Below are 19,932 nucleotides of genomic sequence, written 5' to 3'. Positions count from 1 at the left end.
AGAATTTTCAATTTTGATCTCTTAAAAATATCAAATAAATTAACTATTTCTAACAGAAAATATGCTAAACTTAAAAATCAAAACTTTTTTTATACCGTAAATGTGAAAGACAGATAGAAGAAAAACATAATTATAAATATAATGCATTGTTTCACTCCACTCGGAATTTAAAAATGATAAATTAAAATAATTCTCCGGCATGATCGAAACAAGATAATAATCTCAACGCGCTGACCGTCACCTTCCGCTCAACGTCCAAGACAACGTTTTTGACTTCCCATTTTATCAAAGATCGCTTACCGGTGAATGTCATAATGGGAAATTTTCTGCCGGAACCTTTTTTTAAGTACGAGTATGTAACTAATTTCGGACTAATTTCAAACTGTACTAAAATTTGGTCGTCTGTTTCTAAAATGTTTACCCCCTCACTGATCATAAAAAACAAAATCCGAGTTTCTCATAAATCTGGTTGCTAAAGTAAAATCTAGTGAAAATCAATTATTGCAGTTTCAAGTGTTTCAACTGTTAAAAAGTTATTTAATTTTTAAATTTCTCATTTTGTATTTAATTTGAATTACATTCCCAAAAGGAAAATTATGAACGTCAAAATATGATGTGAACTTTTCGTATATAAATATAAATATATACGACACATAGCCATATTATCAAGACCAAATACAGACAAAGATCGTTCAGTTTCGTGGAGGCGGCCAATATGACAGCGGGTGGCCATATATTGTTGTGAAAACGTATAGGCATGCATTGCTGTAAAACTTAGTTTTGGGTGGTCTCTGGTTCTTGGAAACAACAATCATTTGAAATACACAATTGAGCTCACAGGGCACAAAATTATACAATGAATGTATTGTCTGTTGAACGGAGACTTACTGGTCGACCAGCTGTCATTCCAGGAGGTTATTTTTAAGAGCCTCAATCAATATTTAATACTGTTTACAATAAAAATAAAAATGATATATAGTATACAAATTTGGCACAGGTTTTTATTTTGCACCTTCGTTGAAATGCGTTTTATTTTTGATATTATTGAATATTTTTTTATTTTTAAACCATGCATATTTGCACCATATAAACCGTTCTTTTAACGATTGTCAATTACCTATATTATAGTATATAGTTCCACCGAGGCACTAAATCATATAGATATAATAACAGTTAATAGGTAGGTAATTTTTAATATTTTGTATTTGATAAAACAACTATTATTATACGGCTATATAACATTTAATAGGTAGTAGTAACACTGCATTAAATATTAATATTTACACAAAATAGGTTCAATGTATTCAAATAAATATATATTTTAATACATAATATATTTGGTATATATTTATGTATGAACCAATTTTAAAACTTTTTTTTACTTTTGTCCACTTTTTTAACATCTTGATTTTATTTGAAACTGTCTCATCTTTATAGTGATGTATGTAACAAAAATATCAGTCAACATATCTGTTTTATGTAGGTATTATATATTTCTACCAGCAGTATTTATTAATAACTACAATATTATATCCACCTATTTTATTAAGTCAAAATAATTATTACTGTGTTATAGAAAAGTGTATATGTGTCACCATAGTGGATTTAATAAAGTTAGTATTGAGAAGAACAAAAAAGGTAGATCAAAAAACACAGAATGCAAAGCTCAAATTGATATAAAAATTAAATTAAGTACTAGGGACACAAAAAAAAAAGGATAAATATATTAGAGTGAGTTATATAAGTTTCACTCATCTAATTTGCCCAGTTATTAAAAAATAACTACATAATTAAGTTATTAGAATTTGGAAAAAATATTTATTTATTTTGTATATACTATTACTATATAGTATATACTACATAATCAACTTTTATTTATTTAATTTGTTAATTGTAGTATAATTTGCAATTATAGGATGGTTTACCAGCAATCATATTTGTGATTGAACATAACCATATAGCTTAGGTTCTGCTGAAGCTTTATATTTTTTAAGACCAACCAATGAAATTAGAATTAAATTTGAAAATTATTTCAATGACGGTTTAGGTGAGTATTTTTCTCTTCTATGAATTATGATAAATAATAGGTAATCAAAATATATTTATTTAACTGGAAGTTAATAATATAATATTTAACAGTTATATTTAGATACCGTATCCTCAGATATATGTTTATTGAAAACATTTAACTATTTAAATACCTATAAAAATAAATAATTAATCACAATGAATTAATAAAAATTGAATCTAACAGTTTTGCATGTTATAATACTATATTATTTTAGAGCTAATTAGTTAAATATTTTGAAAAATAAAAACAAGTACTTATGTGGCTATGTACAATTACTCTGTCTCATATTATAAAATAATTTAATATAAAATTAGTTTTAAACTGTAATTTTAACTCATTTTTCACAACTGAGTGTTTGAGTTGTAAACAAAGTAGGTAAACAGTGGTGCAATTTGTTTACCTATGTTATAACATTTTTGTACATGGATAACTATTACACAAAAAACTGTAGTGATGTTGAATATGGTGTGCAAATTCTTAAAAAAAAAAGTATTGAATAAATTACATTTTTTCAATATACAAATTATATATTTATTACCTATAGGCATATCAGAGTCTATAAGTATACATGAAACTAAATTGGAATTAGAATATGGTATAAATTCTGAAGAACTAGCTGATGCAATTAACCCTAAGTATAGGACTGTTCGTCATTGGCATGACACATGGACATTAAATAACCTTGGATCTTCTACTGAATTTGGTGTATTACAGGTATGCATATTAATAACTATAAATTTCAGTTTAGTTTAATTTAACCTTAAAATAAAATATAGGTATAGGTATAACCTAATATATTAATGATTTAAATTAATCATTAATTATACTAAAAACATTAAAAATAACAATGTATGGTAAAGCATGTCAAAACTTCAGCTTATAGTTATAAAAATCAAGTAAAATTGAAAATATTAAAACAATTTTTTTTTAAATTTTGCCTTTGTTATAATATATTAAATAATATAATATAATATCATAACCATTATGATAGAGACCTCAGGACCACGGTTAAAGTTATGTTATATTTATATTTTCTTTTAAGGAATAAAGCAATATTGATATTTTTTTTAAGTATCATATTATTCAAATGTCAACATAGTATGTATATAATTTTATAATTTATTGAACTTAAATGGGTCGTCTATTACAGTTTTACCAATCAATGGGGCACAAAATTTCCTACAAAATCGACTATTTACATCAAAATGACCAAAAATGGACTTGAACCCTTCTCCAAAACACCGTCCAATTGTATTATTGACTCCACCAATTTTGATCAATTTAAGAAATTAATTAAAATTATTGTTATAGGTAGTTTTAATAAATTAAATAACAATTATTTTTATATAATTATATATAACAATAAGTTTTCTAAGTTTTCTTATATAGTTATATTCTTATTGTGTATACATTTTCATAAAAGTAAAATATGTAATTTTACTCAATTGTTACTTCATCAATTTATATTAATATTGTTTGAATATAAAAATAAGTTTTTATACTATTTTTAGTACATAATTTAAATCTGCTGATATTTTTAAATTTTTACAAAGACTAATATTAAAAATGTAAAATTCCCTGATCTCCATCACAAGTCTTACTTAAAGGGATCAGGAATCGAATAATATTAATAGATATGTCTCCATAACAATTTATGATGTAGTACCTATTCTATTAATTAAATCCAAAAATAATGTTAACCATAATATCACACCATGAAATTCCACACTAATTTTAATACCTACATATTTTTTTTTTTAATTATTACAAAGTAAAAATAATCTAAATAAATGGATACTAATTTTTTATTTATACATTTTAAAAATATTTCATTTTTAAAGTTACTAATGGGAGCAATGGTTTTATAATCTATACTCTACACTGTAAAACTGATTATACGTACATTGTATTATTTAATTCTTAAATAAACATTTTGCAGAAACTTGAAGATAAAAAAACAGATTATGAAAAAAATGGAATTATTGTAAGGTTTAATGAAAATCCATTTGCTATACTAGTGGTCACTCCTATTATGCAAAAGGCTCATAAATTAGCCTTTGCTAAAGATATTGCTTTTGCAGACAGTACAGCATCATGTGATACTCAAAGTCATACTGTTACATTCATGCTTACATCATGTGGTATTGGAGCTATTCCTCTGGGTATATTCATAACAAAAGGACAAACAGTTGATGAATATAAAACAGCATTTTCCCTGCTGAATGATTCAGTTCCTAACAGTTTTGATGGCCAACGTTTTCCAAGACATTTTATAATTGATGATAGCGAGGCAGAAAGGCAAGCACTAAAATCAATTTGGCCACAATCAAATATTTTGCTTTGTAGGTTCCACGTTTTACAATCAGTATGGAGATGGTTATGGGACGCTAAACATAATATCAAAAACGAACACAGAAAATTGTTGTTTAATTTATTTCAAAGTATTTTAATTTCACCAGATTATAATAGTGCTCACAAAGCCTATATTACTGCTATTGGCAAGACAAAAACTATTAATAATAGCATAGGTGATGAAATTATACCACTTAAGTATGAAAAATGGGTGAAATATATTAATAATTATTGGACGAGAAAAGAGTTATGGTGTTTAGCTTTTAGAAATTCTGTTCCCGAGTAACAATTCAAGTTCCCACACAGTTCAATTTACACTGAGATTGCGGTGCTGCACTCGGTTCATTATTGGTTCCTAGCCCCGACCGTTGATCATTTTGAATACCAAATTTTAACCAGGTGTGAACCGAGTGCAGCAAAGGTTTAAAAGTTCGAATTTTGACCGTTCGAAGGTTCAATGATTGAACGTTCCGTAACCGTGTATAAGTTTAAGTTATGACGGTTTCCATTCAGTTCACTGTTCATTATTGGACCGTGCTACAACAGTGTTTAAGTTTAAGGTAGGGCGGTGCCCATTTAGTTCACAGTTCATTATTAGACCATGCTACAACAGTGTTTTGTTTTACTTTTAAACCTTCTCAAAATATATTGTAAATTAAATCATTAAATAATATATTGTTCCTCAATAGTTCAGCCAAGTAAAATATTTATTGCTAATACTTTTATTCCAGGGGCGCCCTCAGAAAATCAGCTCAGAGGGTGCGAAATTAAATGTATGTTATACATGCATAAATATGTTTATAAACATATGTTGTCACATATTTACATTATTATACATTGATTTTTTTGTTCATTAAAAAAATCCCAGCGGCTGTAAAGGCACCCATTGGCCCCTCTCTGCGGGTGCCCTTATTTTATTCTAAAGTACATAATATTTAAATTAGATTATAATTAATAATAACTTGAATTGAAAACTTTAGATTTTTATTTTTAATATTACAATTTTAAAACAGTTTACTATAATTTTGAGAGGCGTTCTAGATGTGTAATTGAGCACAACATGTTTTAAGTAATCTTTACTACATTGTTTATAGTTTAATCCACTACGCTGTGACAACCCCACTTGAATGTATTTAATTAAGATATATATATACTATATGCTTACAACATGTTGGATAATTTAATGATTTTCTATATCTTTTGATAAAATGTATTATTGTATGATTCTACATTTTCACAGAAAATATATATGTTAAGCCCCCTCTCTCGGGTATAGCGTTTAAATATAAAATTAAAAAACTTCCCTATACAAATATCTGGCTCACACACGGGTATTGTACATAAATTAATATTTTAATACAATTTAATAATATATAGGCATATAAGAAAAATTATATTTTTATTATTATTTATTACATTTTGTAATCATACATATGAATAAAATAAAAATTAATCAAAAATCAGTGGTTTAGAATGTTTCAAAATATTATTGATGACCTGAATGGCTGCAGAAACGTCTTCTTTTGTTTTTATTCGTCCAGCTAAAGATTCTAGACATAAGATATTTTCAAAAATTATTTATATTTAAGACTATTATAATAACTGTATAATATTGTAAGCATTAGATATTCATTATAAATATACATGAATATACATACCATTCATTACTTTGTACAAGTGTAATATTTTGAATGACCTTTTTGTTTTTCCATGAAAACTGAAATTTGACGCCACATGTCTGGTAAAACATAAATCAAAACAATTTGAAACCGCGGCACTCAATGACAGATTAGATCCAGTTCGCAGAACCAAATAATTTTTCTGAAAAACATGTAAAGCATATTAGAATATATTTTATGTTATAAAATGTATAATAGAATTTACTAGTTCTTCAGCATGACCGTTAAAGTTTGAATTTTCAGTTTGTGGTTTTAAAATTTGCTCTACCAAATCTAAGTTCTCCATAGATTTCAATGGTAAAAAATCCATAAAAGGTGTTGGTAAACTTGGGAGAGGTATAGCAGATCGAGAATGGTTAAGCAATGTATTTAATTTTTTATCTAAATTGCTGAGAAAAGCTGAAACTTTTGTTTGTTGTGTGTTGAATAATGTAAATTGAGTTAGGATGTAGTTTTCTCTTTTCATTATACTAGCTTTCAACTTATCTATTTGTTTACAGCAACAATTCATATTGGAACTGGTCGGAACAACATCTGAAAAAAATATTATAAATTAAAATTTAACGTTTTTGGTATTTATTTTAGTGATTTACCTGCATTGTTTTCCATTGCAGTAAGTGCTAAATGATTGTTATCTTCATTTAAATTTTCAACATGATTTGATTTTTCTGCAGGTTCAAACTAAAATATTAAAAAAATAATATTTATACTTTATACTAATTATCACAAATATCAACTACTAATATTACAGTGTTTATGTCAATGTTATAACTGTAGTAATTGTCATCATTCTCATCATCGATCACGTAACTGTCATCATTGTCTATATCTTTACAAAAATCAACTATCTAAAAAAATATTTATAATTAATAAATATATATTTTTTTCATCAAATTTAACAATTATATTGATTTTAGTTACTTACTAATGAATTAGATACAACTTTGTCAGCAACTTCATTAGTTGCATGTAGATTAGCAGGGGTATTATTAAACACACTTTCTGTGACTGTCGAATGCAATTGTGAACCATCATTGTTAGAAGTTTCACTTAAATTTTTATTAACGATGTCCTGTGTGAACTATTAAATAGTTTTAAAATCGTAAGATATATTTTAAGTAGTGCTATTATTTTACCATATTTAGTGTTAATGTATCTTGTCCTTGATGATCAACTACATTTGCAATATTCTCAATCTTCTCTGTACAGCTTGTATTTGGTAAATCTGCAGATGTTGAGTTGCAATCCGTATTTTCATTTGTGTTTATTTTAAACGGCCTTAATACATTACTCTAAAAAGTTAATTGTATAATTTATAAAACATTTTCAAATCATTATCAACAGGAAATTAAATAACAAAAAAGAAATAATTACCAAGTATTAAGTATATAATGGTACTTACAGTTGATGCAATTTGACTTGGTTCAGAAAAACTTATCTTTGGTGGTATTGGTAATGTTATATTATTTATAGGTAATATTGACTGTTGATTTGTTGTACTTTTTAACACTTTATTTTTTAGCGCAGTATCAATATCAGGTGAGAAACGTTTCGGTGCCTTTCTACAGCGATTCTTATGGTTATATGAATCATGCACACGGGTATCACTATCGTTATCATCGCTCCCAGACCATGCTTTAGCAACGTTTCTGGCAATTAGTACACTATCTAAAAATAAATATACGCTTTTACAGATTAAATAACAAAAGTTGTATGATAAATAAGATGTAATTAAACATAGAAACTATAAACATTTATTTATTTTCTTTACCAAATGGTCCAGCAATTTTCATTGAATCATGCCAAATACCATCTATAGTGTTTGGTTCAAACGCTTCCTTTATCATTTTATCAATTTGTTGGTTTTTAAAAAATGAAAATCCTTTTTGGGGTAATTTAAGATCAGTTTTGGAATGTGGAAACCAACATTTTCCAGGAGCTTCAATAGTCGATCCGTCTTGAGTATATGACTTGTACCAGTTAAGGTACGGTTTGGCTAGAGCGACAGCGACCGCGACCGTACTACGACCGCGACCGCGATTTTACTGCATTAATGAAATTAAATCACAGAATAAGACAATCAGAATGGACACTGATTATAAAATATACAGCAAACATAGGATAATAACTAAATCAATGACGCCATGTTTTTGGAGGACAAAACAGTGTGACCTTTAATGAGAAAAAAAACTATGTTGCATCATTATATAGTAATTTTATTTGAAAATTCAAATTTTGTCATTAAATAGTAAATTTTCTTACAAAATAAAAATAGTAAGTATAAAACAAATTACAGAAACCCAATATTATCTGTAAATAGTATATTTTACAGTTTTGTACATAAAAAAAAAAAAAATTAAAAATAGTTATAACAAATTATTAAAACTCAATATTGTCATTAAGCAGTAAATCTAAAACGTCATATTAATAAAAATAGGGTTTAAAACAAATTATTGAAACTTAATATTATCAGTAAATAGTATATTTTGCAGTTCTGTACAAAAAAAAAAATAAATAAATAAAAATAGATTTAAAAAGTTAATACATTTCAATATTGTCATTAAGCAGTAGGTATATCACATCATCCAAATAAAAATGCTTGGTTGTAAGATAAATTATTGAGTCTAGATAAAAAAATTATAAGTGAGAAAGAATATCTAGTTTCCTGTGCTTTCTAGGAGCAGAGAGTAAATCTCTATTAATTTTTTTGATAGCATGAAAAATCCTTAAACGTAAGTAAAGGTTTTTAAGAAAATCAACTTTAAAATTTGAACAAGGATGATTAAATGGTACATTATCTATTAAATTTTTCAATTTCATTCCTACATTGTTTTCTATGGCCAGTGTTGGAAAATTTGTTATAAATAAATTATCAAGTTCATTAATATAATTAAAAAACACATCTGATGGTACATTTAAGTTACCGAAGTTTGTAGGTTGATCATTTTGGTACGCTTTCAAATGGGTGAATAGAAATGATTCATCTAAGTAGTCTTGGCTTTTGGAAAAAGTTAAACAAGTTTCACAGGTATGCTTGTCAAGACATTTTTTTAGTAAATATCCACAAACATAAGTAAGAGCATTTCTTGGTGTTAAATCTAATTCCCTATAGTCTGTAGTTCCAATTTTTAAAGAATTGTAGTTGATTGGTGACTTTTCAGGAAACAGTACTGACGAATTAATTAATGGAGAAGTAGTTTCTCCGATGTTAGTAAGAATTTCATCTAAATCTTCTAAACAGTTGGACCCTTCAGAATGCTTGAAGTAGTTAAGAAAAAATATCTTTTTGAATGCCCAAAGAAATTGAATTGGCGTTGGATTAATATTATTCCCATTTTGATTTCTGAAATTACCAAAAAGGTTCTCAAGACAATCTTGACAGAGTCTGTATGTACATAATGCATACTGCGGTGTTTGAACATCTTCCCAAAGTTGTAAAAGTGAATTAATTGTGATTTGCCACCCATTTAAGAATTTCATGCGTTGAGTAACATCTATTTGTATAGTTTCTCCATCTATGATCTTTGTCTCAATAACTTGCATATTTTCAAAAATATTCAACATCTTCAATAAATGTTCTCTTTGTTTGGGAGTGTTCTTAAATGGACGGTTAAAATCTTTACTACCGGCTTTTGGCTTAGAATTCAATAAATCAAATAGTTTATCCATGTCATCTATGAAGTTGACAGTAGTATTTGCATTAGAAGGCAAGGTACCATTTATAATGCAATTACGCATACTTGCGGCCACTGTTGCACTGAAAACATGAGCAGCATAACAGACTTTCATTTTTTGAAAAGGCCCAGGATAAATATGAGCAACAGTTAACTTGGGTGCACAGCGGTTTAGACCTTGGTCAGCCTTAAAAAAATCGTTGAGGTATTTTTTGTCCGTTAGATCATTTAGGTCATTAGACAATTGTAGTTTATACTTGTAAAAATTGTTTCTTGTTGATTTTAACAAGTGTGGAGGGTCAAATACATAGTATATTTTTTTCCCATTCACAAAGAAAAAAGGACGCTCCTTTGTGACATGCATTTTACTAGCAAAACTATAAAAATTTGGTCCTTGATCGGTAGTGAAAACTCTAATATTAACACAAATACTCTGGAGTTTAGAGATAACAGCAACAATTGTGTTCTGTAATGTAATTCCAGTACAACTATTATTTATGAAATAGTATGCAACCGGTTGCTTCCATTTATAATTAAGACTTCTAATCATAAAACATAACACATGTTTTGCGGGTTCATATGTTTTTTGATCATATGTATTATTAAATCCAATTATACAATCTTTTGATAAATTATAAAAAAGATTAGTTTTTATGGACATTTCATCAACACAAAGAATGCAGTCCTTTGCATCATCTTTAAGATTTTTTATCTTTAGTTCTATAGAATTGAATATAATGTCGTTTAACCCGGGCATAATATCTACTTTTTCTGTGACTCTTCGTAGAGTTCTTGGACTAGGCAATTGCAAAATATTTTTTAAGAACCTATATGCCATGGGCCCAAAGAAATAAATAGTAAGGGCTAATTGTTTTAATTGGTTAGTGTAACGAAAGCCTTGAGGCTGTCTAGAAGCCATTCTACAATAACTTTTAACAATCATTGAAAGATTAGATGGTAAATGTATATCACATACTTCATAAAAATGTTCTTTGGATGTCATTACTTGTGAAAATTTGTTGGACATAAGGTTGAAATTTTCCTCCAATATTCTATACTTTTTCTCAAGTTCATTCACCTTAGTTTTCAACAGACGTTTTCTAGGTGTGTTTACAGAGAGCAGCTGGGTGGTTTGAGTAGTAGATGTTGACATAGAAATTGTAGAACATACAGAAGTTGAACTAATGATTGATGATTCTATACCTAAAAATAAATCGAATTACTAAATATATAAAAGATAATGGTAACATTATTTAAAGTAAAAAGTGAAAATATGTATTATCAATTATCATTAAAAACCCCTAAATAAAATAAAAATCGAACATTAAAAATTAACCTTGCCATAAAGTATACTTACTATCTAGTTGATTTTCTGAAACATTTAATTTAGAAGGTGTGCTGCTCGAGTATCTTGGTTCTGAAATAGAAATATCATCTTCAAAGGACACTTCGACTTTATTATCTAAGGGCAGCTCAAATCCAGCTTCAGTATTATCTAAAGATAAAGTACAATTTAATAAGTTGATGAAATATGATAAATAACAATCAAACATTTTAAATTAACTGACCAAACTCTGTAGGTATTGCAGTTGGTAATAACCTTGTCTTTTCAGGATTACTGAATGAACTAGCAGCAAAATGTTTGTTACATATTCGATAATTTTTATAAATATAATCTTCAGAATGGCCATGAAGATTAAATAATTTACAATTTGTTAACCACTGATTACAACTGAAATTGTAAAATATTTAATAATAATAAAATAAAAATTAACTTTGACTTGACATCTCAATTCCAAAAAAATTTTGGGTACACTTACCGCGATATATCATTTGGAAACCTATGCAATTTACAGTCCTTTTGTTTAGTCTTCCTTTTGGAGTTAACACAATTTTTAACAATACACACAAGCACCATTGTTTAAAGTGATTTAATACTATAGAAAATCAAATAAGGTACTTTGTAGTTTTGTACTAGGAATTAAATGATCACAAATTCACAATAATCAAAATTTTCAAAAACTGAAAACACGTTGTTATCACATAACAAAACAATGATAGTATCTTGAACTCTTGATTACAGCAGTGATAACAATTTGTCCTCCAAAAAAATGGCGACCGAGTGTCCAGGGGCTGATTAAATGTACCCGGTTTACCTACGGCGACCGCGACCGGCGATTTTGGATCGGTCGCGGCGATTATAACTTCGGTCGCTACAAGAGCGGTCAAATCGCGGTCGCTCCACATATATTCGGATTGAAAACAGTACGGCGGCAAGGTGGGCCTAATAACCCCCACAGAAAAATTTCAGAAATTTTAGAATATAAGAACTTGTATACTTTATATAATATAATAATAGCTATATATAGCTATAATAGTTATATGATACGAAAATTATGAAAATATTTAAATTTTATTTAATTTTATAACCCTTAGTATTTGTTGAAAAAACTTTAGCACATGAAAAAAAATATTTACCTGCTGCCCCCCTCATTAAAAAAGACAAGCAAACGTACAATAGCTTAGCTCATTCATTGAAAAAAATACTTGCTAAACTTGAGACAAATGTTTAGAAAAATCACCTAAAACGAATCTCACTCACAAATATGGTAGTATCTGGAGAAAAAAAAATAATTCGCTTTAAATGACCAAATCTTCCTATTAAAAATCTGTTGGTAGCAATGGTAAAAATTGTTAACAGGGTAGGATCTCGATGAGGTGATCTATTTGTCAGCATACTAATGACCTAATGGCAATTTGTACCATTATTATATAACATTAACATCCAATGGTTAAAAATAGATTTTTCGATTTTTCTCATTGTGCGTGTTGTAAACAAAATAATGCGTGATAAGTGATAACACAAACAGTCACTTGAATATTCATAATTTAAAATTGAAAAGTAGTAAGTACGTTTGTTATATAAGTAAGTAAACAACAAGTATGAACAAAACACTAAAATTTTCAAAAGAAGAAGACGAGGCATTGGCCGAAAATGTTTCAAAACATCCGGCATTATACAATCCTCAAAATCAAGACCACAAGGACTTGAATATTAAAGAAGCGATTTGGGCAGAAGTCAGTAAATCAGTAGGCAGAAGTGGTAAGTAGATTGATATTAATACTAGTTTATTATAACTAGGTAAATATTGTACAACAGAAACTCTCAGAATAAGTGGTGCAAATGCATAAATAACAATTAATGAATTGGACTTTTCAACATTCAAATAAATAATAAAATATTAACTTATAAAAGTAAATGTCCAACTAATTCACAGCTCTACTATAATTGGTTGTATAATTAACTATAAGGCGTACCAGTAATATAAGTAGGTAGGTCGTATCAATATTATTTTTTCATTATTATTTTATTCATAAATTGTTATTTATTATTAGGACATTGCCATACCCGCATTTGTTGTCTTCACTTCACAATTTACAAGTGCGTAACAAGTTTTAATAATACAATTAAGAGTGAATTTACGTATACATACCAAAACAAGTTATAGCTAAGTAGTAAGTGTACAACATTTTATACTTTAAAAATGCTCATAGATAAATTACTTCAAAATAAAAATATCCAGAATATACCTTCAACAACAACACAAATAATATTGTTAAATTTAAGTTTTATAGTGAAATGCCAAACTTAACTTTTAAGAATCTAACATTATAATATATTAATATATAGGGGGGAGGCATGTGTGATGTTATACCAAAAGTATGTTGCACCCAGTGAGCTGTTTTCTGCTGTAAAATAATGTTGATTCAATTAAAACTCAATTTATTATAATATAACTGCAGGTATCAGTATCTTTAATAAGCTGTAACAATGTAATAATAATATAATATTTATATTAATTATAACAATAATAATGTAAGTACTAATATGTATAAATTTGTAAAAAATAGGTATTATGTTGATGAAGTTCTTGAAATTTGATGATTTTGCCATGGTACTTGCCCTTCTTGAATAAAAAAATTCTTAAATTTGTCTCTTACATCAAATCCTTCAGCATTTGCAAAGCCTCCTGTTCTTGATAAGTCATTAAATAATGTTGGCTGTGTTGTATCATGTTCATAATAAGATTTTCCATTTTTTTCTAAAAATGCATCCCTTAGCAAATTATGCAAGCAACAAGCCACTATAATTAAATCGTCACAAACTTCTGCATCTACAGCTATTGGAGTGTAAAACACTCTAAATACTTGAGACGATAAACCAAAAGCATTTTCAGTTACCCTCCGACATCTGCTTAATCTATAATTAAAAATGGTCTTAGATCTGTCTCCTTGTATTGAACCTCTTGAATATGGTTTCATAATATTCTTATGAAGCCGAAATGCTTCATCTCCAACAATAACATGAGGAGTAACTATATTTGTACCAGGAAGAGCCTTATCTTCAGGAAAATTGAAAACTCCTTGTAATATTTGTTGGCCTATTGTTGTTTTATTGAAAATTCCACTATCGCCTTCTTTTCCATAGGAACCAACATCAATTATTAGGAACTTACAATTAGCATCTACATAGGCCAAAAGAACTATAGAAAAATACTCTTTATAGTTAAAGAATAATGATCCTGTTTTTTTTGGACACTTCATGCGGATATGTTTACCATCAATTGCAGCTATTACATTAGGGAATTGCCATTTATTCCAAAACTCAAGTGCATTTTTTTTTTAAATTTCCTCAGTAGGACTTGGTATAAATATTGACAATAAATGTTTTTTCATAGCTTTGAGTGTATTTTTTATAATAATGCTTATATAACTATGAGAAATTCTAAATTGAAATGATAATGAGCGGTAGCTTTCTCCACTTGCAAGATATCTGTAAGCATAAAAGTAAGCAAATATTGTTGTGATGTATTTTTTCAAAAATAAATAATGACTTTACTACCAAATATAGTTTTGAACTTGGTGGATAAACATTATCTAGTATTTATTTATTTATTATTATTATTCATTAAGTACTAAAAAAAAATGTAATATTTATGATTTATGAGATAGGTATTCCAAATGTAATTGTATAATATATAGCAATATTCATAGACAAATATTAGAAAAATATTAGATTTATTGTAGCTCAAACTCAAACAATAAATGGCACTTAGAGATTTTCCTGAAAAATCTTAGTAAAATAAAATCTAAAATAAATTTTTAATTTTGGAATTCTTTACATATTTCTTACAAAAATTAAGATATTTTTTAACCAAAACCAATGCTAAAAGGAGCTATTAAGATTTTTATTTTTTCTTAGCCAAGTTATTGTACACATAGACCTTAGGGGTATCATTAGATATGGCTAATTACATTTTATAATTCAAATGTATTAAATATTAAAGGCTTATTATTTATTTACAGGGGATGAGTGTAAAAAAAGATTTAAAAATCTAAAAGACTCATATAGGAGAAACAAACAGGCGAGAAAGCAAGGAACTGGATCCAGTGCATCAGCCAAACCGACAAAATGGTCTCTGGCACCATACTTGAGTTTTTTAGATACTGTTCCTCAAGAAAGAGAGTAAGTTATAAGAAGTTTTATTTTCATTAAATGATTTTAATTGATATATTTTTTTTTAAATATTTTATGATACTGTATTTTATTAAGTTGAACTGATCTTAACTTGTATATTTTGTTATTTATATTTATTTTTTAGCTCAACCACAAACTACAATGATGAGAACCATGAAACTGAGTTCATTGAAAATGAAACTTGTGCTGAAGATCTTCAGAAAGAAGGTGACATCAGTATAGAAGTTCCCATTGATGCACAGAAATTACCTCAATATTCAGCTAATTCTAAAGAAAATAAAAGAAAATATATATCAGAAATGTTTGAAAAAAGATCTAAAGAGAGAATGGACATAATATCTAAACTATCTGCAGCAACCTCATCATCAAATGAGCAAGAGGACTCTGTTGATTATTTTTTTAAAAGTTTAGCTTTAACAGTGAAAAAGTTACCATCAAATTTGATTGTACAAGCAAAATTAAAATGTTTGACTGTAGTAACAGAATTGGAACAACAGCATTTGGAAACACCTGTTGATACTGTAAAAAACCATTCTCTGTCTATAAATTCAGCTTCAACATCTGCATCTTATTCTCATCAATCATCACACTTAACATTAGAACCACATTATTCATCTAACAGTATAAACCCAGATCTTCAACATTATAATGAGTATAACCAATACTACACAAAAGCACCGATCAGTACGTTAAGTCAATACCAAATTGAAAAAAGACATGGAGATGTAAGGGAAGAAGAAGACATTGTAAAATACCACAATCTGTAGTCATGAAGAATTTCCAAATTTTACTATTTTAATAATATGTTAATTTAAAAAAATAATATTATCAAGGAAAATGTTTTTTTTAATTTTATTTTATACTTTTAAATATCTATTGGCTATTTTTATTAAAGTTTAACTTACACTTTAATTTGTATAATAATAAACATACCTAAAATGTTAGAAGTGCTTCAACCTACATGTTTAATCGTATCTAAATTAAAACCGTAATTAAAAATAATTTGAAAACTATTGAGTATAGAATATTAGAAAATGATAAAAATATAAAGATTTGGGATATATTTCATGTACCTACAGTTATTCATTATTTAAAATATTAAATATTCATATCCTACAAATTTAATTCAACTTTCCGGTAGACATTGTATTTAAGGTAGGTATGTTTTAGACAAACTAATGGGAAATCTTGCATTTAACTTTAAAATCTTAGATATAGTAAGAAAATTGTTTATGAATTTTTAACTCAAAATAATTTGAAAATGTTAGTGATCTTGACTTGACTCTCATAAAAATTATTTAGGATTTACACCCACTTTTTTTTTAATTTCCACTGAAAGCAAATTATGAGAAACATTGAATAACATTTTTATCCACATACATGTAAAAAAAAAACCAATAAAAATCGAAAATTTCATTGCTAGGTAATTTTTAAAATAGATCATAGAACTGTTACCTTAGAGTTACTGCCAACTTTTCTTCAGGTGTTATAGGTTTTGGTACAAATGGTGTTGGAATAGTAGTCAGGTCTCCTTCAATTAGGCTCAAAATGTAGTCAAATTGATCACGGTTGAGACGAAAAAATTCTCTGAATTTTTTCTCATCTAGGCGGAGATGACCGTTGATCAGTATTTGATGATACCCTTCTTCTCTCCTGGTCTTAAATAATGGATTAGGTCTTGATTTTGGCTTTGGATTAACTAAATACTGTAAATAAATATCATCGTCGTCTGCTTCTTCGAGTAATAACCATTGAATTAATTGGTTATTATCCATGTTTGCGTTTGTGAAATTATAAGTTAGGTTTTCTTAGTATTATTTTATACTTCGATACAAAACTTAAATAGTCGAATTTATTAAGTCAAACATAAATTCTCATATAAGTATTCGGCTATGATTATTGATTAAATTATTTCTGTTATCAATTATCATCCCCTCTATGACAGAATTTTTCATTTAGAAGCGGTCGCTATCGCTGTAAATAAACCATGTTGGCGATTTGCGACCGCGACCGCGATCGCGATTATTATTCAGTCGCAGTCGCTGTCGCTCTAGCCAAACCGTACCTTTATATGGAACATGTTGTATACTGTTGCATTTAGAAAATTCTACAATTAACCATGACCTAAACAACCAAAGAAATATATTATGTATAGTTATTATTATTTTTTGTATATTTTAAATATTAAACCAACATGATGTTTGTTAAATAGGTGGGAATTAACAAGTACAATTTCCAAAAATATTATTATTAATATTCTTATTCTAATATTCAAAAAGTTGTAATGAATTTAATATAAATACAGTACCTAGGTCACTGTTATTAATAATGACAGTAAGTGTAATTTTACTTCTATTTCTTTAGTTCAAAAAGCAAAATATCTATTATGAATACTTACTCTTATTAAAATATCAAAAACACTATAAGATGAACATTGTATTGTTGTATAGATAATGCAAACATGACCACTGTACAAGAGCAAGACTAATAAAAGCATTAGGTGTAGGTAATGTGTTTTAATTTTATATTTTTAGTTAGTATATAATTATAATTGTATTAATATACATGTATGTATGCCATAAAATTATTTAAATGAAAATAAATAAATAATAAAAATATTATATTATAGGTAATTTGTTTTTAATAACTTTATTGATGAAGAAATGGTATTACAATATTATGTACTTCATCAAAAGGCAAACAAACAAGTTTTTCAACAATATCGCTTTCTTCCCAACTAATAAGTGGTCCTAGCTCAGAAACTTTGTAGATTCCTAAAGACGATGACTTGCAAGGATTGTCAAAAAATTCTTCTTTTCTAACATAACTACGTCCAATTACTACAACTTGCGGTTTATTAGAAGTTAAAGTAGCAAAATTTTCAACTATTACTACCTGTCCATCACTTGTTTTCACACAATTATTGGCCTTGTCTAATTTTATGGTAAAATGTTTAAATTGCCATCCATTATATTGTGGATTACAAGTGTTTGACAACAATGCTCTTGGTTTACTATTGTCATATCTACATTCAATTGGACCAACTTCTTTTTGTGAATTGTTTTGTGACATATTCATTTTGAAAAATGATCGTTCCGCATTTCTTCGAATAATTTGCTGTACGGGTTTATTTCCTGTTTTCACATCTCTTTTTAAAACCTGCATATGATTTTCAAATGGAAATGCTGATATAGAGTCAAGTGGTCCATATTTTAATGCATCTTGTGCTAGGTGTACTAAAGCATGTACATTATGCGATATATAATTAGCACCATAAATGTTTTTGAAAGTTTCAACAAAATACTTTAGAAGGTCTTGTGCATAATATAAATATTCTTGATTTGATTTACTTGATAATAAAATTCTCATTGCTATTGATAAAACAAGAAAGTGATTATAAATATGAGGATCTATTATGTCATTTTTAAACAAAACTATTCCAGTGTACAACAAACATTGACGCAACTCTGTAGCTTTCCATCTGTTTAAGTCTTTCAATGGATGTGTTCTTGAATATTCTGAAGGTTTTCTTTGAAATTCAACAGGAATGTGGTGAGCTAGTGAGGTGAGATTATTATCAAGGACAGCAATTGACTTTGGTGGTAAATTATGTCTATGTTTTACTGAGATCCAGAATGATAAAACTTTTTTGACTACACCAATGCAAACTAAATGCATATAATCGTAAGGCACAGATAATATAACATCAAAATCAGGAACCTCAGCTAGTATTGTAGTACCATTGTGAAAACCTTCATATTGGTAATTAATAAACCTGTTATGAGTTCGCAGAGGTGCGTCTAACTCTGGAAAACATGATGTATTTTGAGCTCGTTCTCCAGAAGTTGTACAGCGGACACAAGAATATCTCCCAGTATGACCACGACAATTCAATACAAAAGACTTTGCCGGGGCATCACAGATAACAGCATGTAATTTAACTGTAACTTCTTTATTATTATATTTTATAATTGTTTGTTTCATCGATTTGAATTCATCAACAAACTCTTTTAAATAATTATTTGGGTCATTTGGTTTTTTTTTTCCAAAATATAAACCAATCAAAAATACAACTGGTTTTTTAAAACTTAAATTAGAATAATAACCCATAATTGGCCAAAGATGACTAGGTGGATTTTTTGTAACAGATATTCCATCTATGCCAACCACTAACAACAATTCTGATGGCAATTGGCCTACACATTCTTCATCTAACATCTTGATTGAATTTTCTATTCCAAAATAATAATAATGTCCATCTTCCATTGCTCTTACTTGAGTAATTTTTGGTGTTTTTAGTAATGTACGAGCATCTTGTGGAAGTTCCTTCAAATTCAGTAATAATTTTAATCTTTTAAGTAAGTCACTAACTGCTACTTTTGAAATATTAAATAATAAAGCCCATTTTGCTAGTTCAGAACATAAATCTTCACTATCAATAGATGGATTTTCATATTCAGAAGTTGTTGAATAGCATTCACCACCATCTGTAAAAACCTCTAATGGGGTATCTTCAATTTCTGCAGTTTCAAGAGACATGTGGTTATCATTATAACAATTGTTCAAATTCAGTTGGCCAGATACTAAATCATTCAAATGACCAAGAGGCGTTATTCC

The 19,932-nt window shown here is 27.8% G+C and overlaps 1 protein-coding gene and 1 pseudogene across 1 annotated transcript; one reads left to right on the top strand and one right to left on the bottom strand.

Annotated features, from left to right (window-relative positions):
- The window catches only part of LOC149061806 (uncharacterized), a 340,578-nt pseudogene that overhangs the window by 78,584 nt on the left and 242,062 nt on the right, over positions 1–19,932 (top strand).
- LOC149061830 (uncharacterized) lies at positions 5,826–8,173 on the bottom strand. Its single transcript, XM_089218098.1, has 9 exons — positions 7,874–8,173; positions 7,505–7,770; positions 7,239–7,394; positions 7,028–7,183; positions 6,852–6,950; positions 6,696–6,783; positions 6,308–6,636; positions 6,082–6,244; positions 5,826–5,973 (listed from the first exon to the last, which is right to left on the bottom strand). The coding sequence occupies exons 1-9, from the start codon at positions 7,947–7,949 to the stop codon at positions 5,873–5,875; spliced, it is 1,434 nt and encodes a 477-aa protein (XP_089074224.1). The 5' UTR covers positions 7,950–8,173; the 3' UTR covers positions 5,826–5,872.

This window comes from Diuraphis noxia, unplaced genomic scaffold, assembly GCF_037042655.1.
Source record: "Diuraphis noxia isolate RWA-SAM2 unplaced genomic scaffold, SU_Dnox_SAM2 contig0001, whole genome shotgun sequence".
NCBI classification, from domain to species: Eukaryota; Metazoa; Arthropoda; class Insecta; order Hemiptera; family Aphididae; genus Diuraphis; species Diuraphis noxia.
Note: the sequence above shows the minus strand (reverse complement) of the source record. Positions and strands in the feature narration are given on the sequence as shown.

What these genes read in the sequence shown, in the direction of transcription:
- LOC149061830 (XM_089218098.1), bottom strand. Translation starts at nt 7,949, where the DNA reads ATGATAAAGGAAGCGTTTGAACCAAACACTATAGATGGTATTTGGCAT. An exon ending in GAAAATTGCTGGACCATTTG is followed by an intron (nt 7,771 to 7,873) that starts GTAAAGAAAATA and finishes ATTTATTTTTAG; the next exon opens with ATAGTGTACTAATTGCCAGA. An exon ending in CAAGTCAAATTGCATCAACT is followed by an intron (nt 7,395 to 7,504) that starts GTAAGTACCATT and finishes TTAACTTTTTAG; the next exon opens with AGTAATGTATTAAGGCCGTT.